This window comes from Echinops telfairi, unplaced genomic scaffold (assembly GCF_000313985.2).
Source record: "Echinops telfairi isolate 266 unplaced genomic scaffold, ASM31398v2 ScPeMD7_7457;HRSCAF=8495, whole genome shotgun sequence".
Lineage (NCBI taxonomy): Eukaryota > Metazoa > Chordata > Mammalia > Afrosoricida > Tenrecidae > Echinops > Echinops telfairi.
In genome coordinates, this window is record NW_022111357.1 from 3,525,833 (window position 1) to 3,546,178 (window position 20,346).

At 39.3% G+C, this 20,346-nt stretch overlaps 1 protein-coding gene across 3 annotated transcripts in view; it reads left to right on the plus strand.

Moving 5' to 3' along the window:
• TRIT1 (tRNA isopentenyltransferase 1) overlaps positions 1-20,346 on the plus strand; it is a 51,618-nt gene that overhangs the window by 24,969 nt on the left and 6,303 nt on the right. For all 3 annotated transcript variants that reach the window (XR_006680904.1, XM_030888016.2, XM_045298859.1), the window contains exons 2-8: positions 7,979-8,119; positions 11,516-11,614; positions 12,349-12,494; positions 15,028-15,170; positions 18,625-18,736; positions 19,085-19,197; positions 19,660-19,737. Coding sequence is in view for 2 of the 3 variants with exons in the window: in XM_030888016.2 (XP_030743876.1) it covers positions 7,979-8,119; positions 11,516-11,614; positions 12,349-12,494; positions 15,028-15,170; positions 18,625-18,736; positions 19,085-19,197; positions 19,660-19,737 (832 nt within the window). In the remaining variant the exon portion in view is untranslated. The remainder of the gene's footprint in view (positions 1-7,978; positions 8,120-11,515; positions 11,615-12,348; positions 12,495-15,027; positions 15,171-18,624; positions 18,737-19,084; positions 19,198-19,659; positions 19,738-20,346) is intronic.

Sequence of the window (20,346 nt, forward strand, 5' to 3'; positions counted from 1 at the left end):
AAGTGGAAAGTGGGTGTCATAAGAATGATGAAGTCAACATATGTACTAAAGTGCTGGACACAGATGACGTATGTACAGATTGTGATGAGTTGTATGAGCCCCTAATAAAATGATTATTTAAAAAGAACAAAAACTCACAAGGAATGCTGGAACTTTGGGTGGGTGGGGGAAGTGTATGCTTCTTTGTGCTACTCAGTTCAATGCAAAAAGCAGTGCTTAATGATTATGATACTTAAAGGACACTGCACAGTCAAACCTAGTATCTTTCTGATAAATGTATCATTTGTCTTCTTAATATTTCAGTTATTTCCTTAAGGATATGGACCCTTTCTGGGGCATAGTAAGCTCTCAGCAAATGTTTACTGAGATAAATCAGTTATGGAAGCTAAATGGTTAAATGAGTTAAACCTGTCATTTTTTAAAAAAAAGTATTTCAAACAGCAGGGTTTACAAAGAGGCCAGAATTCCCTTAGCATTATCAAAATCTGGTTTGAGCAGGGAGAAGTATTTTATACAATTTCATTTGTATGTATACAGATCACAGTTGTCCTTTAGGGAGCCTGGGAGATGGAACAGAATGGCATGCTCCTTTTAAAAGATGACACAGATCCTTTAAGCTCTACTCCCAGTACTCAGTGTGGACTGTCCTGTACTAGATTCTATAGGAAGAATCACACTAGGACAGTAATTGAAGCTTGAAAAAAGGAAATGTAAGCCACTCAGCTATAAACCCAACTTAGCTTGGTGGAACAATGTTTTCTAGGCATGCAATAAAATTACAAGGGGGCTTCAAAAAGTTTTTGGAGAAATTCTAACATCTTTCATTTTTGTTTTCCCTTGAGGTTTTTGAAGGTTGGCTGTGGCATTTGCCAGAGCCACGTGTGACATTTACAAAATTTACTGGTTTCTAGGTTTGTTTAGATATTTGTTCTTAGTGCCTATGTATAAAATGCTATGGGAATATATACTGTTTTTTAAAAATCTGAATGGATAAACAATGTGTACCCTGCTGCTGTTGTTGAGTCAATTCTACTTCTTAAAAATTTGCAATTTATAACTGTAGTTCAAATAGATTATCAAACCAGAAAAATTCGTATGTAATTACATTTCCCTTCAAGAAGTAGAGCATTCTGTGCTTTTTTAATAATCTTGAAAATTTTGTGTTATTGCTGATATTCTCTGGTTTTTCATTGCTTTAACATGATCACCCTAGGCCTTAAAGAAACTTTACTCTGGAAAATTTCCAACACACATCCAAAAGGAAGAATGAATAGTTAATTAAACTACCATATACACATTTCCTAACTTCAATTGTTAGGAAGCCAGTCTTTCCGTTCGCCATTGTTGTTAAATGCTGCTGAGTTGATTCCAACTGATAGCAACCCATGGACTAGAGAACCATTGCGCGTCCTGCACCAGCCTCACAATGGTTGCTGTGCTGTGCTATGCTCACATTGTTGCAGCCACAGGTCAGTCCGTTTTGTTCAGGATCATCTTCTAACCATGGGTTGTCCACTATCTGTTCCCATTTAAAATAATGTGGAAATTATTAAACAGTGTCACTAATAGCACATGCAAGTAAAATTTTGCTGAAGATAGAAGTAATTTTTTAGAAGTTGTAGCAGTGTAAATTCCAGTTATAAGATACTTTCCAGTTAACATATACTTCAAACTATACAGCTAAAACTTAAGTACTTATTTTTAAAAATATCACCATAAGACCACTGTTGCACCTAAAATTTAGCAAATTTTTTTGTCTTTAGGTTAGATACCTAGTCAGCATCATCCAGATCTTAATGTCCGGTTTCTTTTATTCTGATGAAGTAGGAGACAAAGGGTTAACACATTACTCCAATATTATAATTAATAATAAGTACTAACAATATTATCATTAATCATTAATAATAAGTACTAACCATGACTTAGTACTTTTGTATGAATTAGCAGGTTTTTCTTTGTCTTCTTTAAATATTATTTATTTTGCTGTTGAGCGTACACAAGGGGGCTTCAAAAAGTTTGTGGAAAAATTGAATTAAAAGATAATGGAATTTTTCCATGAACTTTTTGAGTTCTCAGACAGCAAAACATACACCAAATTCAGTAGTTTCTCCTTGTATCATTTAGCTACATTGATTACATTTTTTAAGCTATTCAACCATTTCACCCTCCTTTTCTCAATTGTTTCTCTCGAGCATAAACTCACTGCCCCGAAGGGTCCTTGCTAACCTTTCACATTGCTGCTGTCAGTTTGATCCTATACAGAGAGGGTTTTTGTTGTTTTTTTAAATCAGTAGTGCTCAAGGCTCTTTTACTAGTTCAGCAAGACTTCTGTTCAGTTTTAAGACCAGTTCAGGGAATTTTTTGGTGTCAGGTTACCTCACGGGAATCATTTCAGGGCTTATTTACCCTCTATGACTCCAGAAAGTCTGGATTCTCAGAAGTTGAAATTTTATTCTGTATCTTCTCCCTTTTGATTACTATTCTCCCATAGAATCTTTATTCCATAAGTTCAGTAATGATAATCGGGCACCGTCCAATTCTGGTCTCAGAGGTGATGGTTGCTCATGAAAAAAGTTGGCCACCCATTCCATGACCTCCCCACCTTCGAACTCTTTTTTCCCTCTCTTGCTCCAGGTGAATAGAGACCAGTTGTCCGTTGGGTGGCTGCTTATGTGATTAGGATCACAGACATATAAAACACTGAGACCCCAGGCAATATACAACAAACTTGAAGATAGAACAGAAGCATTAAACACTTTATTAGGCCAATTATCTGGGATGTCCAGGACCCTAAATCAAGGAACCGCATATCCCACAAAGTTTTTGGTTGTACATAAAGCAGCCTCAAACAGCTGTTATTTTTACTGTTGTAAATATAACTATTACACAACTTTTGCCAATTCAACTTTTTACAAGTGTACAACTTACTGACAGCAATGAAAATAATCAGTCTACTATGCAACCCTCCCCTTAATATGATTTTTCTATCACTGCTAAACTCTTTCCCTCTCCCACTCCTAGTTGTCATTAATAACCTTTGGGTTTTGTACAGTTTGCTTTTTCTTGTTTTTCGTATAATAAAATCATATTATATTTGATACTTTGTGATTCGCATATTTTGTTCAGCATGTTTTCAAGTTTCATACCTCTAGCGCAGTGTTTTCCAAAGTAGGCAATACTGCCCGTCTTTGGGGGTGCTGGAATGACCTAGGGGGCTGCAAAAGCAGATACCTATACTTTATCTTGGATTATTGGCTGTGGTACAAGAGTGTTTAATTGCTAGGAGTGCTGGGGACTGAGTAATTTTTTTTTTTTTTTAAGAAACAGTAGGCCAAATAAGTGTGGAAACCCATACTTCAGCATGTATCAAGTTTTCATTTCTTCTACTGACTGAGTGGTGTTTCATTGTATATGTTCAGTTTATCCAGTCATCTGTTGATAGGCCTTTAGGTTTATACTTTTTTGGCTATTCTGAATATGCCGCAGTGAACATTGCTGTACAAATGTCTATTTGAGTGTCTGCTTTCAAGACTTAGAGGTGTATACCTAGAAGTGGAATTGCTGAGTCTTATGGTAATTCGATTTTTATTTTGTGAGAAATCACCAGCAGTTAGTCAGTTAGTTATATTTTAGCCATCCTAGTGGGGTCCCATTGTGGTTTTGACTTAAATTTCTCTAATGGCTTTTTATGTTTGGTGGCCAGGTTAATGTCTTTTTGGTGAAATCTCTATTCAAGCCTTTGTTCATTTTATGATTAGGTTATTTGTCTGTTGTTATGTCTCTTTAGTTTTTATATGTCTCTTTAGTTTTGGTTTTATATGTCTCTTTAGTTATTAGATTCTTGTCAGACATGTGGTTTCTGGCCCAATCGATAAGATGTCTTAGTGTTTAAAAAAATTTTTTTATTAAAAGATCATTTTATTGGGGGCTCTTTTAGCTCTTAAAACAATCCATACATTAATTGTATCAAGCATATTTGTACATATGTTGTCATCATTATTTTGCAAACATTTATTTTCTATTGAGCCCATGGTATCCACTCTTCCTTTTGCCTCCTCCACTTTCAGTATTTTTGATCAGATCTTTTTTGGAATAAGAGTTTTAAATTTTTGTGAGTTCCCTGATGTATGTATAGCTTTTAGCTTAACTCTGTGTGAACAGGAGCTCTGCTTTCTTGAATTACTCAGCACTCCCCTGGCAGTGAAAACTTTCGTACTGTAGCCCATAATCCAGGATAAAGTTTTGGTATATGCTTTTGCAGCCCTGCCTGGACCCTTCCAGGGCCCTCCCTCCCCCAGGGGCAGTATGGCGTCCTGTGGGAAAAAGGAACTGAACCTTTAGCACACTTATTTCTAGTGTTTGTTGAACTTTTTAAATATCATGAACAGTAGGCTACTTTTTCTTAAAATTCTGAATTAGGTGAGCCACTGTCTTGAGTAAATAAGGTGACACTAGTTCAGGGCTTATGTTTGATTATTATTTGTGGTTTAAATTTATTTATTTATATTGTGAATATACCCAGCAAAAGAAGTTCAGCACAGCAAAATTAACCCACTGAAGCTTCTAGAGGTGGAATTCAGTGACATTTATTATATTCTTCAATCATGCAAACATTCCTACACTCCTTTATCAGGTTGTTCCTCCCTCAGTGCCATAAACTCAGGACTCCTAAATTCCTATTTAATCTTTGAGTTGCGCTGTTGGCATGTTGATATCACATACATCTTAAAAGAATATAATGCTCAAGGCAGACATTCTTCACTTGTAGCCGGAACCATTGTATGGTTTGAAGATGACTTCAGGGGATGGAGTTGCAAGATTATCTCCGAGCAGTCATTTCAGGGGTTTCATCCACCCTCCAGGGCTCCAGTAGTCTGGATTCCAGGAGAATTTGACATTCTGTTCTGCCTTTCCCCCTATTTTGACCAAAATGCCTCTGGAATCTTTGGGTCAAGATGTTCAGTTAATAGTCGCAAGGCACCATTCATATCTGGGCTTTTCAAAACACTGGTTAACATAGGGGCAGCCAAAATATACTCTTAAGGTTATACAAGATGAAAGTTTATATAGCCTTCTTGGGTCTCTGATAGGGCATTTTAGCAGTGATATATAAAATTTAGCTTTGAGAGGGGTGGTTGTACATTTTTACTGTGTATTTCCTTTTTTTCACATTAAGTCAAAAGAATTTATATTCTCGACAAATTTCTTGCAGATCACAGAATATAAGAATTTTATTGTTTTTGTTGCTATTACTATTTATCCTCTTTTATTTTGAAAGTAGCTTGCCTGACTTGGAAGAATTTAAGTCAGTTTCAGCTTTGCTTTTCCTCATTTTATAAGCACTCAGACCAGTGTTTAGGTCTGATAAGTAAGGAATATGGACAGTGTTTAAGGCTGTGACTGCTACTATGCATTTTCTTACATTAATCTCAGTGTTATAGATGAGGATCCTCTTTGCAGTAAATTACTTATCAGAGTTCAGAAAACTTGACTGGAAAAATCAAGTTGTTGCTATGTAAGTTCTTTATCTTTATTTATTTATTTATTTATTTTTACATTTTATTAGGGGCTCATACAACTGTTATCCCAATCCATACACACATCAATTGTATAAAGCGCATTTGTAAGTTCATTAACACTGGGTCATTTGGAATTCTAAGCCACAATAAAGCCAACTAAGTAAGGACTCTGGGAAAAAGGGAATATACAAAATGAACTCCATTTCCCTTTAATTTTCTTAATCTGCGTAGTAGAAGACACCAGTGTGTGGTAATCTGGACCAGCACTTTTATAACAGCCGAAGGGAAGTCTTGTTCAAAGTACACAGAAAAAGAACGGCCTATTCTTTAAGATCCCATCAACAGTCAGGTGTAAGAATGCCATTCTATTGTCAGGCAGAGATTAAAAACGTATTAGAGGCAGTGCTTGTTCTTTGCCAGTGGCTCTTTAAAAACCAAACTCCCTGCCTTCAAGGCAGTGCTGACTCAGTGACCCCTTGTGGGTTTCCGAGGCAGTTAACTGTTTATGGGAGTTAGAAAGCCTGGCCTTTCTCCCAAGGAACTGCTGACCATGCAGATCACAGACCAACATGTACCCCCTACACCACCAGGGCTCCTACTGTGGCTCGCTTTAAGAGTACTGGTGTGTGTTTTGTTTGTTGTTTGTTGTTTTCCCTGTGCTGTTTTCCTATTAAACAGCTTTATTTTGTTGAGCACAGCTTATATCTGGGTGGGTTGATAAACTCATAATTAAGAGCCAAAGGCTTCAGAGTGATGAATTTAGTGACATGGGAACGATTTCCCTTTCTCCTTGTGTACCAGCAATAGTGGTAGTGGGGATGGTAATACTATATAATGACCATTATATTGCATTTACACAAAAAGCAAAGTGCTTTACATGTATTATTAACATATCTAGTCCCCTCACTCAACTCTTTGAGGTAGATGTTATTATCCCCGTTTTACCAAGGTGAAATTGAGGCACTGAGAGGTTAAGTAACTAACTACTCCAAGCAATAATAACTCGTAAGTGGCAGAGCTAGGAATTGATCTGAGGCAGCCTGGCGCCAGGGTCCTTCCTCTTAGCCATTATACTGTCCTGTGTTTATTTGACACCCATATAAGTAAAGGGAAACGTGAGATTTTAAAAAATGCTTTTAAAATCCTTGTGGGCTCGATGGAACTAATTATTTGTTCGTTCAGAGTTCTCTGTAGAATCAGTGATTACAGAGAGAACATTTAATCTCAAAGCATTCATCCCTGTTTTCAAACTACTATTTTCAGATCTGTTCTCTATCTAAAACCTTGCATTTAGAAAAAGTACACTTGAACTGTTCAGTTGACTTGGCAGCTCCAGCGCTTGCAGATGGGGTTATTGCACGTGAGTTCTTGGGCTGTGTGTGCTGACCCCTGAAGCAGTAATTTGGATAGACCCCAGGGTTTCCACTAGAGTACAGCACAATTAGGAGTTCTGGCTTCAGTGTTTATGTGTGTATCGGATCTGTTGTATCTTGGTGGATCCTTCACAAACGGAGCTTATCTTCCCCAAATGCTGAAAACCTTTCCATGCCATTGAAATCCAAGAAATGCGTAAGGATTTTGAAGTTCACCTCTGAGCAAGATGAAATGGTATCATTCTGGAGACATGGAACAAATGAAACAGCCGGCCCGTTTATAAATGCTTAAAATTCAGATATAAAGTACTTCCTTGTAATCTTGCAGAATTAGTTCTCATTTGAGCATAGCTCTGCACAGTTTACCTATAAGGCCAATGGCTACTATTTTTTCTCTTCAGTTTTTTTTTAAGTTGAAAATATATGGAACAAAACATTGGCCATTTCAACCATTTTTACATGTGTAATTCAGTGACATTGTTGACCTTCGTTATGTTGTGCAACTGGCACCACTTTTCTTTACCAAGTTATTGCACCTACTAGTAGAAACTGAGTGCCCCTAAGCAATGGCTCCCTCTTGCCTCCTCCCTTCAAGGCATCGGTATGCTTTGGTCTCAGTGTATTTGACTATTCCACATAAATTAGATCATGTGATATTTGCTCTCTCATGATGTATTTCACTGAACACAGTGCTTTCATTGATTATCCATGTTGTAGCATGCATTGAGACTTTGTTGGTCTTTATGGCTGAGAATGCACATTCATTGTATCTACCACTTTTTATTTGTTGGTTTGTGGACATTAAGGTGGTTTCTACCTTTTTCAGATTCTGAATAACACTGGTACGCTAATAGCTACTATTGCTTAAAAAAAAAAAAAAGTTAATGCTGGATTTTTTCCTGCTTCCTGTTTTCTTGGATTTTGTGGATCAGGCATGCTCTTGGTGTTTGTTTTAGACCATTTCTGCTGTAGTGCTTTGGTACAGTCACGCATTTGACTGAAGGGAGGAGTAGGTTACTAGTCTCTCCAAGAGTGCATGTTAACAGAAGTGTAGCTTATTGTCGTCATTGCTTTTCTTTCCCGTAGGTCTATGAAGGCTTAGACATCATCACCAACAAGGTTTCCCTCCAAGAACAGAGGCTCTGCCAGCATCACATGATCAGTTTTGTGGATCCTCTTGTGACAAATTACACGGTGGTGGACTTCAGGAACAAGGCAACTGCTCTGATATCCTTAAGAAAGTTATCAATTAACCATTGTGGGTGCGAGACAGCCCAAGCCAAGCAAGACATTTCCTATTTCTAGTGATAATTTCATAGAAGGAGGGTCACTCAAGACCTAACTACTAAGAAGGAATGTCCTCATCAGAACTATGTGAATTGAAACAGAATACCTTTTTATTGAAAGTGTCGACCTTGAAAGACAGCATTTCCTGGAAGTTTGTTAGAAATGCTGGATCTTGGATCCCACTCGAGACCTATCCAGTCATAGTCTACATTTTAACAAGCGCCCCAAGTGACTCATACTCACATTGAACATTTGAGAAGTGCTGGTTTAGTGGAGAGAACACTGATTTAGGGACCAGAAGTTCTGTGTTCTAGTCCTGCAGCTGTCTCTTTTTCCCATGTGAATTTTGTTGGGTGAAAACATTTAATTAACTCCCCTGAGTTTCAGCCTCCTACTTTTTAAATGGAGATAACAAATTAATTTATCAACAAATTGAAGTAACAGCTAAAATGTCAAAGGAGTTGTTGGATGGAGGAAGACTGGGAAAAAATAGTTCTAGGTGAGATTAAGACATTTAGAAAAAATAATATCGGGTCCTGCTAGATATTAAAACATTGAAGTTATAATTAGAATGGCATGGGATTTAGATAATAGGCAAATTTATGCCACAGAATAGAAGTCTATATTCAAACTCATGTATTACATGTGTGTAGCTTATGATTAAGGTGTCATTTTAAAATAATGAAGTACTTCTTTGCTACCGAGACAGTTGTTGTGGGGAAAAATAAGGGCAGGACCTCCCATCTGACACAATAATAAATCCTAGATGGGCTTCAGAGTTTTTTATGTATGTGTATATGTGTGTGTATATATATGTAGATATTAGTGCTACATTAAAATAAATGGGAAAACAAAATTTATCGAGTACTTCTATGATCTTAGCGTAGAGAAGGGCTTTGTAAATTTTTTTGAAAAGGAATATAACTAGATATGATTGTGTAAGAATTAAGAATTTGTATGGATGAAAAGTATATCAGCCAAATTCTTGGGTCTACCGTAAGCCAGGAGATACGTGGTAGCTCTTATTCACAATAGCATTGTTCTTAAAGCAGAAACACACAGATACCCAAATCCCCACTTCCAGAACAGTGATGAAGAATCACTACAGTCACAGAGTTATCCATCAGTAAAATGGGAAATGAATAGATGATTGCAGGTACATATATCAAGGAATATATAAGAACCTTGGAAAACATTTGAATTGGAGAAAAAGCCTACATAAATTTGACACCAATTCTTAAAGGCAAACATTTATTGTTTAGGGATATCAGCATTGTTACAAAGATAGAAGCACAGAATAATGAAAATTAAGTAAAAGCAAAACAATTCTTGGTAGTGTTTTCAAGCGTCTGAGAAGATAAGTAGGAGGTTGAGAGGAGAAGGATCATGTATAGGAGATTTCAAAGAAATTGGTTATAGTCTGTTTCTGACCTTGGTTCAGGAGTATTTTTATTAAGTTTTATAATTTACATGTTACATAATATTCTTTTATGTGTATTGAATATTTTATCATTAAATAAAGAAACCATCCACTATGAACAGAATTTTAAAAGCTAACCACAAACCAGAGGGAATGTTTATAGCATTTGAAAAGCAAATGGCTGATATTAATACATGAAGAATTCTTACAAATCAATAAGAAAAATACATGAAGCACATGAGCAGTAATTCACAAAGGAAGGAATACAAATAGTGATAAATATGAAAAAAAGGGTTTACCATTGCTGTTAATCAGGGATATGCAAATCAAAATAATACGTTCTTTTTTTAAAAAAACATCAAATGGGGAGAGATTAAAATGCAGATAATAAAGAGTTCCTGCCCTACCTGCTTTACAAAGCTGTTGTGTCAGATGAGATAACGTATAGGAAAACTCTCTGCAGATTAAAATATATTAGCAAACCTAAGTTATTGCCATAAAGCAGTTGGTTTGTTCAGAAAGAACTGATACAAAATAAGCACATAAGTAAGATTTCTAAAGGACCGCAACCACAGGAAATGACTTACAGCTAGGATATTTGTGAAGTTAGGGAAGGGCCAGGAATCAGAATGTGAACCTTCTTGATTTGACAGATAAAGGTACTGGATATTGAGGCCCAGAGAGAAGAGGTTTGCTGAACATTAGGCTTTTTTTCCATGGCTTTGAGCAAACATAAGCCTTTCTCACCATTCAGCTCCTCACCTATCTCTTTCCCCTCGTCTCCACTAGATCCCCCTCTGCTGCTATTTCACCATCTCCCCTCACCCTTTTCATTTCCTCACTCCCTTTCTGGTGGTTAATTATATTACCTAGGTGGAATCTTGTTACTATATGATTATATATGTTCCATTAACTTAGAGGGTAGAATGGAGCATTTCTGCTTCTTTTTTGGAAAACAAATGAGCAATGATTCTTTTTTATGATCCTCAGTCTCTCACCTCAGCCTATTAATGGTTGGTTACTGGGCTTCTTCTGATAGAAGAGGTTGATCCTTTCCTGGCAAGGGCAGGACGAATGTAAGCAGTTCTTGAAGTGTTGAAAGTAATTTTTAAAATTAATTATCCTCAGAAGCAAACCCTTCTGCAAGCAAATACTTAGCTGTTCAACAGAGATTCCAAAGAGAATATTTCAAAAGTAGCAGGAGGAGAAAGACAATAGTGGCTAAAGCAAATTTAGGCATTGTGGGTAGGGGATTTGTGTGACAGGTCTCACTTAATGCTCCTCAGAACTCCTGAGGATCTTGTAGGTGAGAAAATGGCAGCACTGAGAGGTCAACTTGCCCAGGAGCTGGAGCTAATAATTAAAGGCTGTTGATCCCCAGAGGCCATGCATCGTAGTTTATCTGAAGTCTCAAGTCAGAAAAATGTGTGCACTGATGCATGATGGTGGAGACCTGTGGGCTCTAAAAACCATGACTTTTAAAAGCCAGTTTATGTTTTGCCTTACAAGGCAAAGTAAAAAAATGGATGACTTCAGACCAACCTGACACTTGGTTCTGTGAGAGTCCTTGGACTTGTGCTTGTTATGCTGATATAAATACCAATAAACCTTTGAGTTTTAGCAGCAAGGGAGGAACTTCCTAGGGAGGAAGTTCTAGAACAGGAAGGAATTACCATTCATGTATTTGCCGCTGGTTTATGCAAGGCCCTTCACAACTGCATGAAAGTGATTCTTGGAATTCGTGAGAAGCACTGCAGACTGACTGGTTATAGTTCATCTTGGTGTCTATCTACCCTTCTGACGACAGAGGAGAGAATGTTGACATGAATCTGGGTTCTTTCTAATACCCTCTTTCCCAAATGAACCAGGAGTCTCTTTTTGCTATAAAATATTGTGATAGCTTTCTTAATGTCCACATTGAAGATATATTTGCCCGAGACAAAATCCCAATTGTCGTGGGAGGAACAAATTATTACATCGAATCTCTGCTCTGGAAAGTTCTCGTCAATACCAAGGTATGTTCAGTTCACGTGTAACTCATTAAAGTAATGGGTTCTATACTTTCTTGCCAACAAATTTTAGTGGGAGGAAGGCTGACTTTTGCCTATTATGCTCAGCAACTGTAATTTTCTTAATATTCTGAAGCAAATGCCACCTCTTGATCTGAAGTGTGCTCCTCTAGGCTGGCCTAAGGGCAGGGGCTGAGTGTGGGAAAAATGCTCCTCTGTGGCATAATGAGCATCTCCACGGAAGTTAACAGTCTTTTAGTCTGATTCAGCATTTCCAGGTTGGCTGCACAATCCATATGTAAGGGGCATTTCTAACCTTTCTTACAGAGGTGCTATTGCATGAGGTGAGGTGAGACTTTGCAAACTGTAATGTGGTGTTATGCTAATTTTGTTCAACTTGGGGGGCCTCTTTGCTCAGAAGACTAGATTCTCAGATATGTTAAAGTTGATGCCCTGTTTCTTGTGCACACTTCTGTCTAGGAAATCAGGGTCCCTGAGTCTTCTCCTGGAGATGAGTCCTGCTCTCCCCCAGTCCCCCCTCCCCCCTCCCCCCTTGCAGTAGTCTCACAGCACTTAGCACCATGTGTTGGAATCCGCTGTTGATGTTCTGCCTCTCACTAGGTGGCAAGGTCTTTTCATTCATGTCTACTCAGAATTCTTCATACTTAGGAAAGTGTGAGGCACATACCCAGCCTCACTGTTGGTTGAATTAAACTTACATAATTCCCTTCATTTAACAGCCCCAGAAGGCGGACACAGAGAAAGTAGTTGACCGGAAAGTGGAGCTTGAAAAGGAGGATGGCTGTGTGCTCCACCAGCGCCTACGCCAGGTGGACCCAGAAATGGCCGCCAAGCTGCACCCACATGACAAGCGAAAAGTCGCCAGGTAAGAGAGCCTGGGCCTCCAAACCCCAAGTTCCTTTTGAGTTAAGGAGCAGTCAGTTCTTCATTTGGCTTGGATGAGGAGACGTTTGATCACAGCAGCCAGTGGAGATAGATGTGTTGTTCTAGCTCTGCAGGTTGGGAGGCCCTGTATTAATACCTCAGCCCAACTGCCTCGGTAAATAGTTGCAGCCAACCTTGTTACATTTAAAATGTTTAATACAATATAGTCTTTCCCTAGGGCCTATGTAATCTTGCTTCATTTTCTGTTTGATCTTTGCTTGTATACCAGTTTTCACATAAATTTTCTGGCATGTAGTTCGTTTACATTGTGATTTAGGTTTCATAATTGATTGTGCAATGCCGAGTTCTGCCCTAGCAGCGTTCCCAGTGGGAGGTAGATTTTGTAAACTGTCTCGTAGATCAACTCACCTTTACACAGACTTTGTGGGAAGACCAGTGCTGACGAACTCATAAGGTCGTGTTTTCTTAAGTTTGGACATCGTAGCCTCATGTCTGAGTTTTGTCTTGTTTTACAGTGTTAGAAATGATTTCCCATTTGACTTAGTAGAGGATCTAATAAAGAACCTCACATGTGAGAGTCTTAAAATATAAAAAATTGTGGAAAAGTTTCCATTATCTTTTCATTCTATTTTTCATGAATGTTTTGAAGTTCCCTTGTATAGATGATTATACAAATTAAATGTGATCGTGACACCCGGTATTGATAGGGAGTCATGAACTTCCCTCCTCAAATAGATTTTCTAGATCTGTGTTTCTTAATCCTTTTTAAAATTATTGACTCCCAGGGAGCCTTCTTGAGGAGCCCTGCTGGTGCTGTGGATTAGTCAGTCATTGGGTTGCTAGCCAAAAGGGCGGTGGCTTCAGATGCACTAACCTTCATGGGAGAAATAGAAAGCTGTGTGCTCCTATGAAGATGAACAGTCTCAGAGACCCAGTATAGGATCGCTGTGAGCCTACTTGATGGCGGTCGGTTTGCTTTTAAGATTTAAGGATCCTTTTTAGAAAATCTATTTTCTAATCTATGCTCCTCTTCCTGTGAAATTTATCGTCCAAGAATACTGTTTTTTAGATAGAGTTGTGTCTTGGAAGGGCACATGGAAATGTTTGTTCCCCTCCCCATTGATGGCAGTATCACCCGGTAACAATACATTTTCTAGATTAATGACGTTTATACTTGGACGTATCCAGATGTTCTATTTGAAACGTTTTCATAGAAGTATTTCAAAAAAAATTTTGAAAACTCAGGAACATTATGATAAAAATTCTGTGTGGTTTTGGTTTTTTTTAACCATTCTTACATTGTTTCATGACATGGTTTTAGAGCTTGGTCATTAGTACTATCTCCTCTCACTAATCAGTTCTTCCTTGTTACCTCTCCTCGAGTTGGTTCTTCTAAATTAGTAATGGGAGGACTGCTAGTGGGGCTGCAGTGAAAGCTCCAGACTGAATGGAAAGTCGGTAGTTTGAAGTCACTAGTGGCTCCACAGGAGTAAAAACTTGGCTAGATGCCACGGTACAGATTACAGTCTAAGACATCTCATGGGGCAGTTCCCCTTTGCCATATAAGATCACCATGAGTCAGAATCTTGATGGCACCTAACAAACTAATAATGAGTTCAAGAATTGTGTCTTAGGAAGGATCATTAGTTCTAGGCAAGAACTTCAGGTATCTTTTCTGTAGAGAGAATAGAAGGATTTAAATTTTTTTTCTTTGCGTTTGAGGCTTGTCTTCTCCTTTAAGGGATGTAAGATGCTATCAGTACATTTTTTTCCCATCATAGGTTGTAGGTTCAAGAAAAACAGAGGGTGTCTAAATCATGTGTTAGGGCTTCAGGACGTGGAATTGGGTCTGGAAGAAAAAGATCACTTTCAAGTTGATACATGAAAATCACTCAGAGTGGTATAAATTTGGGAGTTAAATTACTCGATCCTGCACAGCATAATGGATAAACAGCAGTGGTTGGTGAGCTAAGGCTGGGGTTGTGAGTTCTTGCTCCAGCGATCTCTGAGTACTGAATTAGCCAGGCACATTCTTCATTAATTTTTAGACATATTTAAAAAGAAAGTTGATGAGCTGGATATACGACATACTTTTGAACTGTGGGAAAGGCTCTCCAGCAAGACTCGACTTGTTGGTTTATAATGAAGTGTCCCAAATAAGCTCTTTCGCTGCTTACCTGAAAGTGAAGCGAGTCTCATTCTATTCATATAGAGAAACCTGTTGTTTTCTGAGCCTGTTTAACTGATTCCTGAGGAAAGTCTATGTGTATTTGGAAGAATAGTATTATTTCTCACTTTCCCTGAAGTTTTACTTAGGATCCTTTTCTGAGTGGTCACAGGATTGGAGAAACCCTAGAACCTTCATGTCTTCAGAAGCTTATGCAGTGGGAAAACGGATGAGACCTTTTATTAGAAAAACAGCTGCTTTGCTTGGGTAACTTGAGAATGTATTTTCCCTAATCGTTTTTTATGAATGTAAACCTCCCTGTCCCTTGTGTTTCAAAATAACATAGGAGCTTGCAAGTATTTGAAGAAACGGGAATCTCTCATAGTGAATTTCTTCATCGACAGCACGCAGAAGAAGGTGGGGGTCCCCTTGGAGGCCCTCTGAAGTTCCCTAACCCTTGCATCCTCTGGCTTCATGCTGACCAGGCAGGTAAAGGCCCTTTGATGCCCTCAAGCGTCCATTTATAAATAATATACATGTACATGTGTATTTATATATGTGTATAACTGTATATAAAATGCTTGGAACAGTCTGGCCCATAATAAGCACAAAAGAAGTGAAGTAGTGTTTGTTATTAATTTTGTTATCATTTTTCTTGGACTCAGTAAGGCCCAGTGCCACTCCCTATCTTAGGGAAATAGGAATGTATGGAAAGGGAGGATGGAAGGACAGACCCTGACCCAGGATAAGATATTAGGAGTGGGGGAGGATGGGAAGCGTGGGCTCTAGAGAAGGTCTGAGGAGAAGGAGAAGACATGCTCTTGTGGAAGGGTGTCTGACCCCCTGGAGTCTGTGGGTCCCCGATTTTCTAGAAGTGGTAGGTGAGTGGGTTTGCCGGCTACCCAGCTAGCCTGGTGGCAGTTTTGTTACTAAAGCAGAGTGATTCTCTGTGAGAAGGGATATTCAACCAATGTAGGTGAGCATTCCAGGGAACGTTGGGAAGGCAGCGTGTTACTTGGGTTTCAGAGATGAGTAAGAGGTCATACCTGCTCTTAAGGATCTCCGAGTTAATGGGGTAACAAACCAGATATATCTTGCAGTGTGATCAATGTTGGCCTCCAGGTATCGTCAGAGTGCTGTGAGGCGCAGAGAAGGAAGGGCTGATGAGCATTTTGTTTTCCTGGGGGAGTCAGAGACCAGTTCCTAATCATAACCTATGAGCTAGCTCTGGAGTATGAGGAGATGATTATGTGGACACGCAGTAGAGTCTAGCGATGAAGAGATTATAAAGCGCTCTGAGCCGGACTATCTGGATTCAAATCTTGCTTCATCATCTTCTAGCTCTGTCAGTTTAAGACAAACGAATTTACCTCTCAGTGTCTCAATTCCTTCTCCTGTAAAATGGAGGGAAAAGTATGTATCTGGTAGCTTCTTTGAGGATTCAATGAAGTAATACATCTAAAGTGTTCAGAATGTGCCTGACACAGTGAGCCCACAAAAACGGCCAACTTTGATAAGGGCTATCTCTAGGAAAAAAGCTACAATTGATGCAGCTGAGAAAGAGGAATCAAAGAGCTATTCAAGAGCTGAACTGAAATGGTGACAAGTTGCTGGTAAATGAATCTCAGCTACAAATTTATAGAAAAGTAATTTTGTAACAAAATTTATTAAATGAAAATGTACTACAAGTCAGCATAGTGCTATCTGACTCATAATTACCCGTGGTTGGCCACCACACCGCTCACGCTGTACTCCTTTGGCTCCATGGCTCAAGAGATACCTAGGATAGCGTAGATGAAGTTCCTCCTTTCCAACCAAGATATATCATTTAAGAATTCTTAAGTGTGAAATAATGTTTACAATAACAAATATAATGGGGGAACCACGGACCCCTCAGTTACCTCTGAAACGCAACTGATAGACAGACGGTCCGTACAAACGTGAAATATTTGTGCTTCCTGAAAACAGCTGTAGATGTCTCCTATGCATTTATGTAATATGAAGGCAAAGGTATATAATCCTTATTCTTGAGTTTTGCTTTGTTTTTCAGTTGCAGAGTCTTATATGTGACCAACTATAATACAGATTGACCTAATCTGTGAAATCTGAATTCTTTATTCTGTTTGTACAAAATGCTGTTACATATCTTATAACAATCCATACATCCATGATACCAAGTGGACATGTATAATTGTTGGTGTCAACAATTTCTTTTTTTTTCTTTCTCAATTTTGTTGGGGGCTCTTAAACAGCTCTTACCACAATCTATCCATCCATCCATGTGTCAAGCACATTTGTACATTTGTTGCCATCATCATTCTCAAAACATTTTCTTTCTACTTGAGCCCTTCTCATTTTACCCTTCGCTCCCCCTCCCTCTCTCCCTCATGAACCCCTGATAATGTATAAAATTTTTTTTTCATGTCTTACACTGACCTGTGTCTCCCTTTACCAACTTTTCTGTAGTCCGTCCCCCGGGAGGGGGTTATTTGAAGATCACTGTGATCGGTTCCCCCTTCCTCCCCCTACCTTCCTCTTACCCTCGTGGTTTTGGTACTCTCAATATTGGTCCTGAGGGGTTTATCTTTTCTGGATTCCCTGCGTTTCGAGCTATTATCTGTACCAGTGTACATCCTCTGGTCTAGCTGGATTTGTAAGGTAGAATTGGGATCATGATAGTGGGAAGCAGGAAGCATTAAAGAACTAGAGGAAAGTTGTATGTTTCATCAGTGCTGTACTGTACCCTGACTGGCTCGTCTCCTCCCCTCGACCCTTCTGTGAGGGGATGCCCAATTGCTTACAGATGGGCTTTGGGTCTCCACTCTGCACTCCCCCTCATTCACAATGATAGGATTTTTTTGTTCTGGGTCTTTGATGCTTGATACCTGATCCTATCAACACCTCGTGATCACACAGGCTGATGTGCTTCTTCCATGTGGGCTTTGTTGCTTCTCAGCTAGATGGTTGCTTGCTTATCTTCAAGGCTTTAAGACCCCAGATGCTATATCTTTTGATAGCCGGGCACCAATAGCTTTCTTCACCACATTTGCTTATGCACCCACTTTGCCTTCAGCGATCCTGTTGGGAAGGTGAGCATCTTGGAATGCCAGGTTATTAGAACAAAATTTTCTTGCGTTGAGGGCGTACTTGAGTAGAGATCCAATGTCTGTCTACTACTATAATCTATGACACGTAAATATATGTATATAGATCTATTTCCCTATCGTCATATATAAATATATTTACATATGTACATGCTTGTATTTAGACCTCTATAAATGCTCTTTGCCTCCTCGTTCTTTCCTCTATTTCCTTTTACTTTTCTCTTGTCCCACTAGCATGTTCACCCTTGGGTTATGACCTTATCTGTGAAATTTGAACCCTTTCTTCTGTTTGTACAGAATGCCCTTTCTGTGTTGCCTGTCTGTGTACATGTCTCGTAGGCACCTGTGCTCTGCTGCTGGTTAATAGGCTAATATTAAAAAATTGCATTGCTTCAGTTATTTTCTCTAACTTTTTCCATGTCTTATTTTTTAATTAATAAATAATTTTGTTGGGGGCTCCTACATATCTTTTAACAATCCATACATCAAGTGGACATGTATAATTGTTGGTGTCAACAATTTCTAAACATCATCTTTCTTCTTGAGCCCTTTGATACCAGCTCCTCCTTTTTTCCCCCCTTCCCTCCCCAACCCTGCCACCCCTGCGAACCCTTAATATATTATGTATTGTTATTATTTATACATATCTTACGCTGTCCTTTCTATCCCTTCACCTAATATCCTGGTATTCATCCCCCTCAAGGGGGGTTATTCTGCCATCAATGCTATTCGTTCTCCTTTCTCTTCCCTTTCTGCCTCCCCTTTCCCTTCCCCTACCTTCCTGGAATCGTTACTCTCATTACTGATTCTGAGGGCGTGATAAGCTCATTTGATTCCAGTTTTAGATGAGCGCTTGGATAAGAGGGTGGATGACATGCTTGCTGCTGGTCTTTTGGAAGAACTAAGAAGTTTTCACAGGCGCTATAATCAGAAGAAGGTAGCTGAAAATAGGTGAGGATTTGGCTGTTGTTTTTACCTATCACCCATTCTTTGTTGGTGTTCTCAAAGTTACTGGACATAATACGGGTGTGGGAATCGATTTGTCTATTAGCCTCTGTGGTTAGCATTAGCAAGACTTTTTGGAAGGAGGATTGATGTGCTTGTTATAGTTTTTGCTTTCTAATGTGTGGGACCTTTCAAGGGAAGTAATCTGGAAGCTGATGGGGGTGGGAGAAGATGTCAGAGAGGCAGTGACTTGCTCAGGATTACATTTTCCACATCTGTACAATTTGATCATCTCAAGGCCCCTGCCAGCTCTCAGATGCCATGGCTCATCTGCTGACGCTCTCCTGTTCCCAGCCAGGACTATCAACATGGTATCTTCCAATCAATTGGCTTCAAGGAATTTCACGAGTACCTGACCACTGAGGGGAAATGCACACCAGAGACTGGTAGCCAGCTTCTAAAGAAAGGTGTGAATTCCTTGTCTAACCCAGCCTTGGGTGTCCTTGGGTGGCAGAGTACCCTACTGGTATGGTCTGAGAAAGAGCTGATGCTAAAAGAGTTTCCAAATGGCCTTCAGTTCAAAATTGAGATTTTTCTGCCCTCTAAACCTACCATTGAACGAGGTGTGGTGGCATAGTGGTTAAGCGTTGGGCTATTAACTGCAAGGTCTATAGTTCAAAACCACCAGCCAGCTCAGAGGGAGAAAGAAGAAGCTCTCTGCTCCCATGAAGAGTTAGTCTCAGAAACTCACTGGAGCAGTTTTACCCTGCCCTATAGGGTTTCTGTGAGTGAGTTTGGTTTTTGGTAAGGCTGGTTTTCTTGTCTCCTGGGCTGGGAGGGCTTGTCTTTTAGTAAGGTCAGTATATGTATATGTTTTAATAAGGTCAATGTTATTATGCAGATTCTCATATAGCTACTTTATCTTTCAGGTATTGAGGCTCTGAAACAAGTGACTAAGAGATATGCCCGGAAGCAAAACCGATGGGTTAAGAATCGTTTCTTGAGCAGTAAGTTGCAAGTGTGGACTTAACCCCAAGTCTGTTTTAGTAGGAATGTAGGTATCCTCGGTTCACCCAGAAAATGAACTCTAGTTTTTAGACTGGCTCTACGATTTGGACTTGCCCTAGAAGAAAGTCTGTTGTATAAAGGATTGTCCAGGGATGTTTTCTTGTAATGTCTTAGGAAAAGAATTAAGTCTTTGCTCTGGGGGGCCAGCCTTATGCTTTGAACAGATGGGTGCTGAAAACAGGTAAGAACAGAATGCCTGCCTTTTCTCAGCAAAGGAGGTGCTTAGGGCTGATTTTAGCTTCAGGTTTTGTGCCAGAAGAGCTGTCTCATTTCTGTAGAGAGGCTTTCCTCATCACACATGGTTCTTGGGCCAGATGAACAGTAATAAAAAGGAAAACCGTCACCAGTTCTTTCAGCATTTCCTATGTGCTTCAGGCTGCTTCCCTCAGTTGTTGCCATGAGGTGCCATTGAGTCGGTGCCAACAGCTGAAGGCAACTGAATGAAGTCCTGCACCAGCCCCCCAGTCTTGGCTGTGCTGGGGGGGTCCACTGTGGCAGCTACTGTGTCAGTCCTGTAGTAAACAAGCTCTGTTAGGGGAACCAAACCA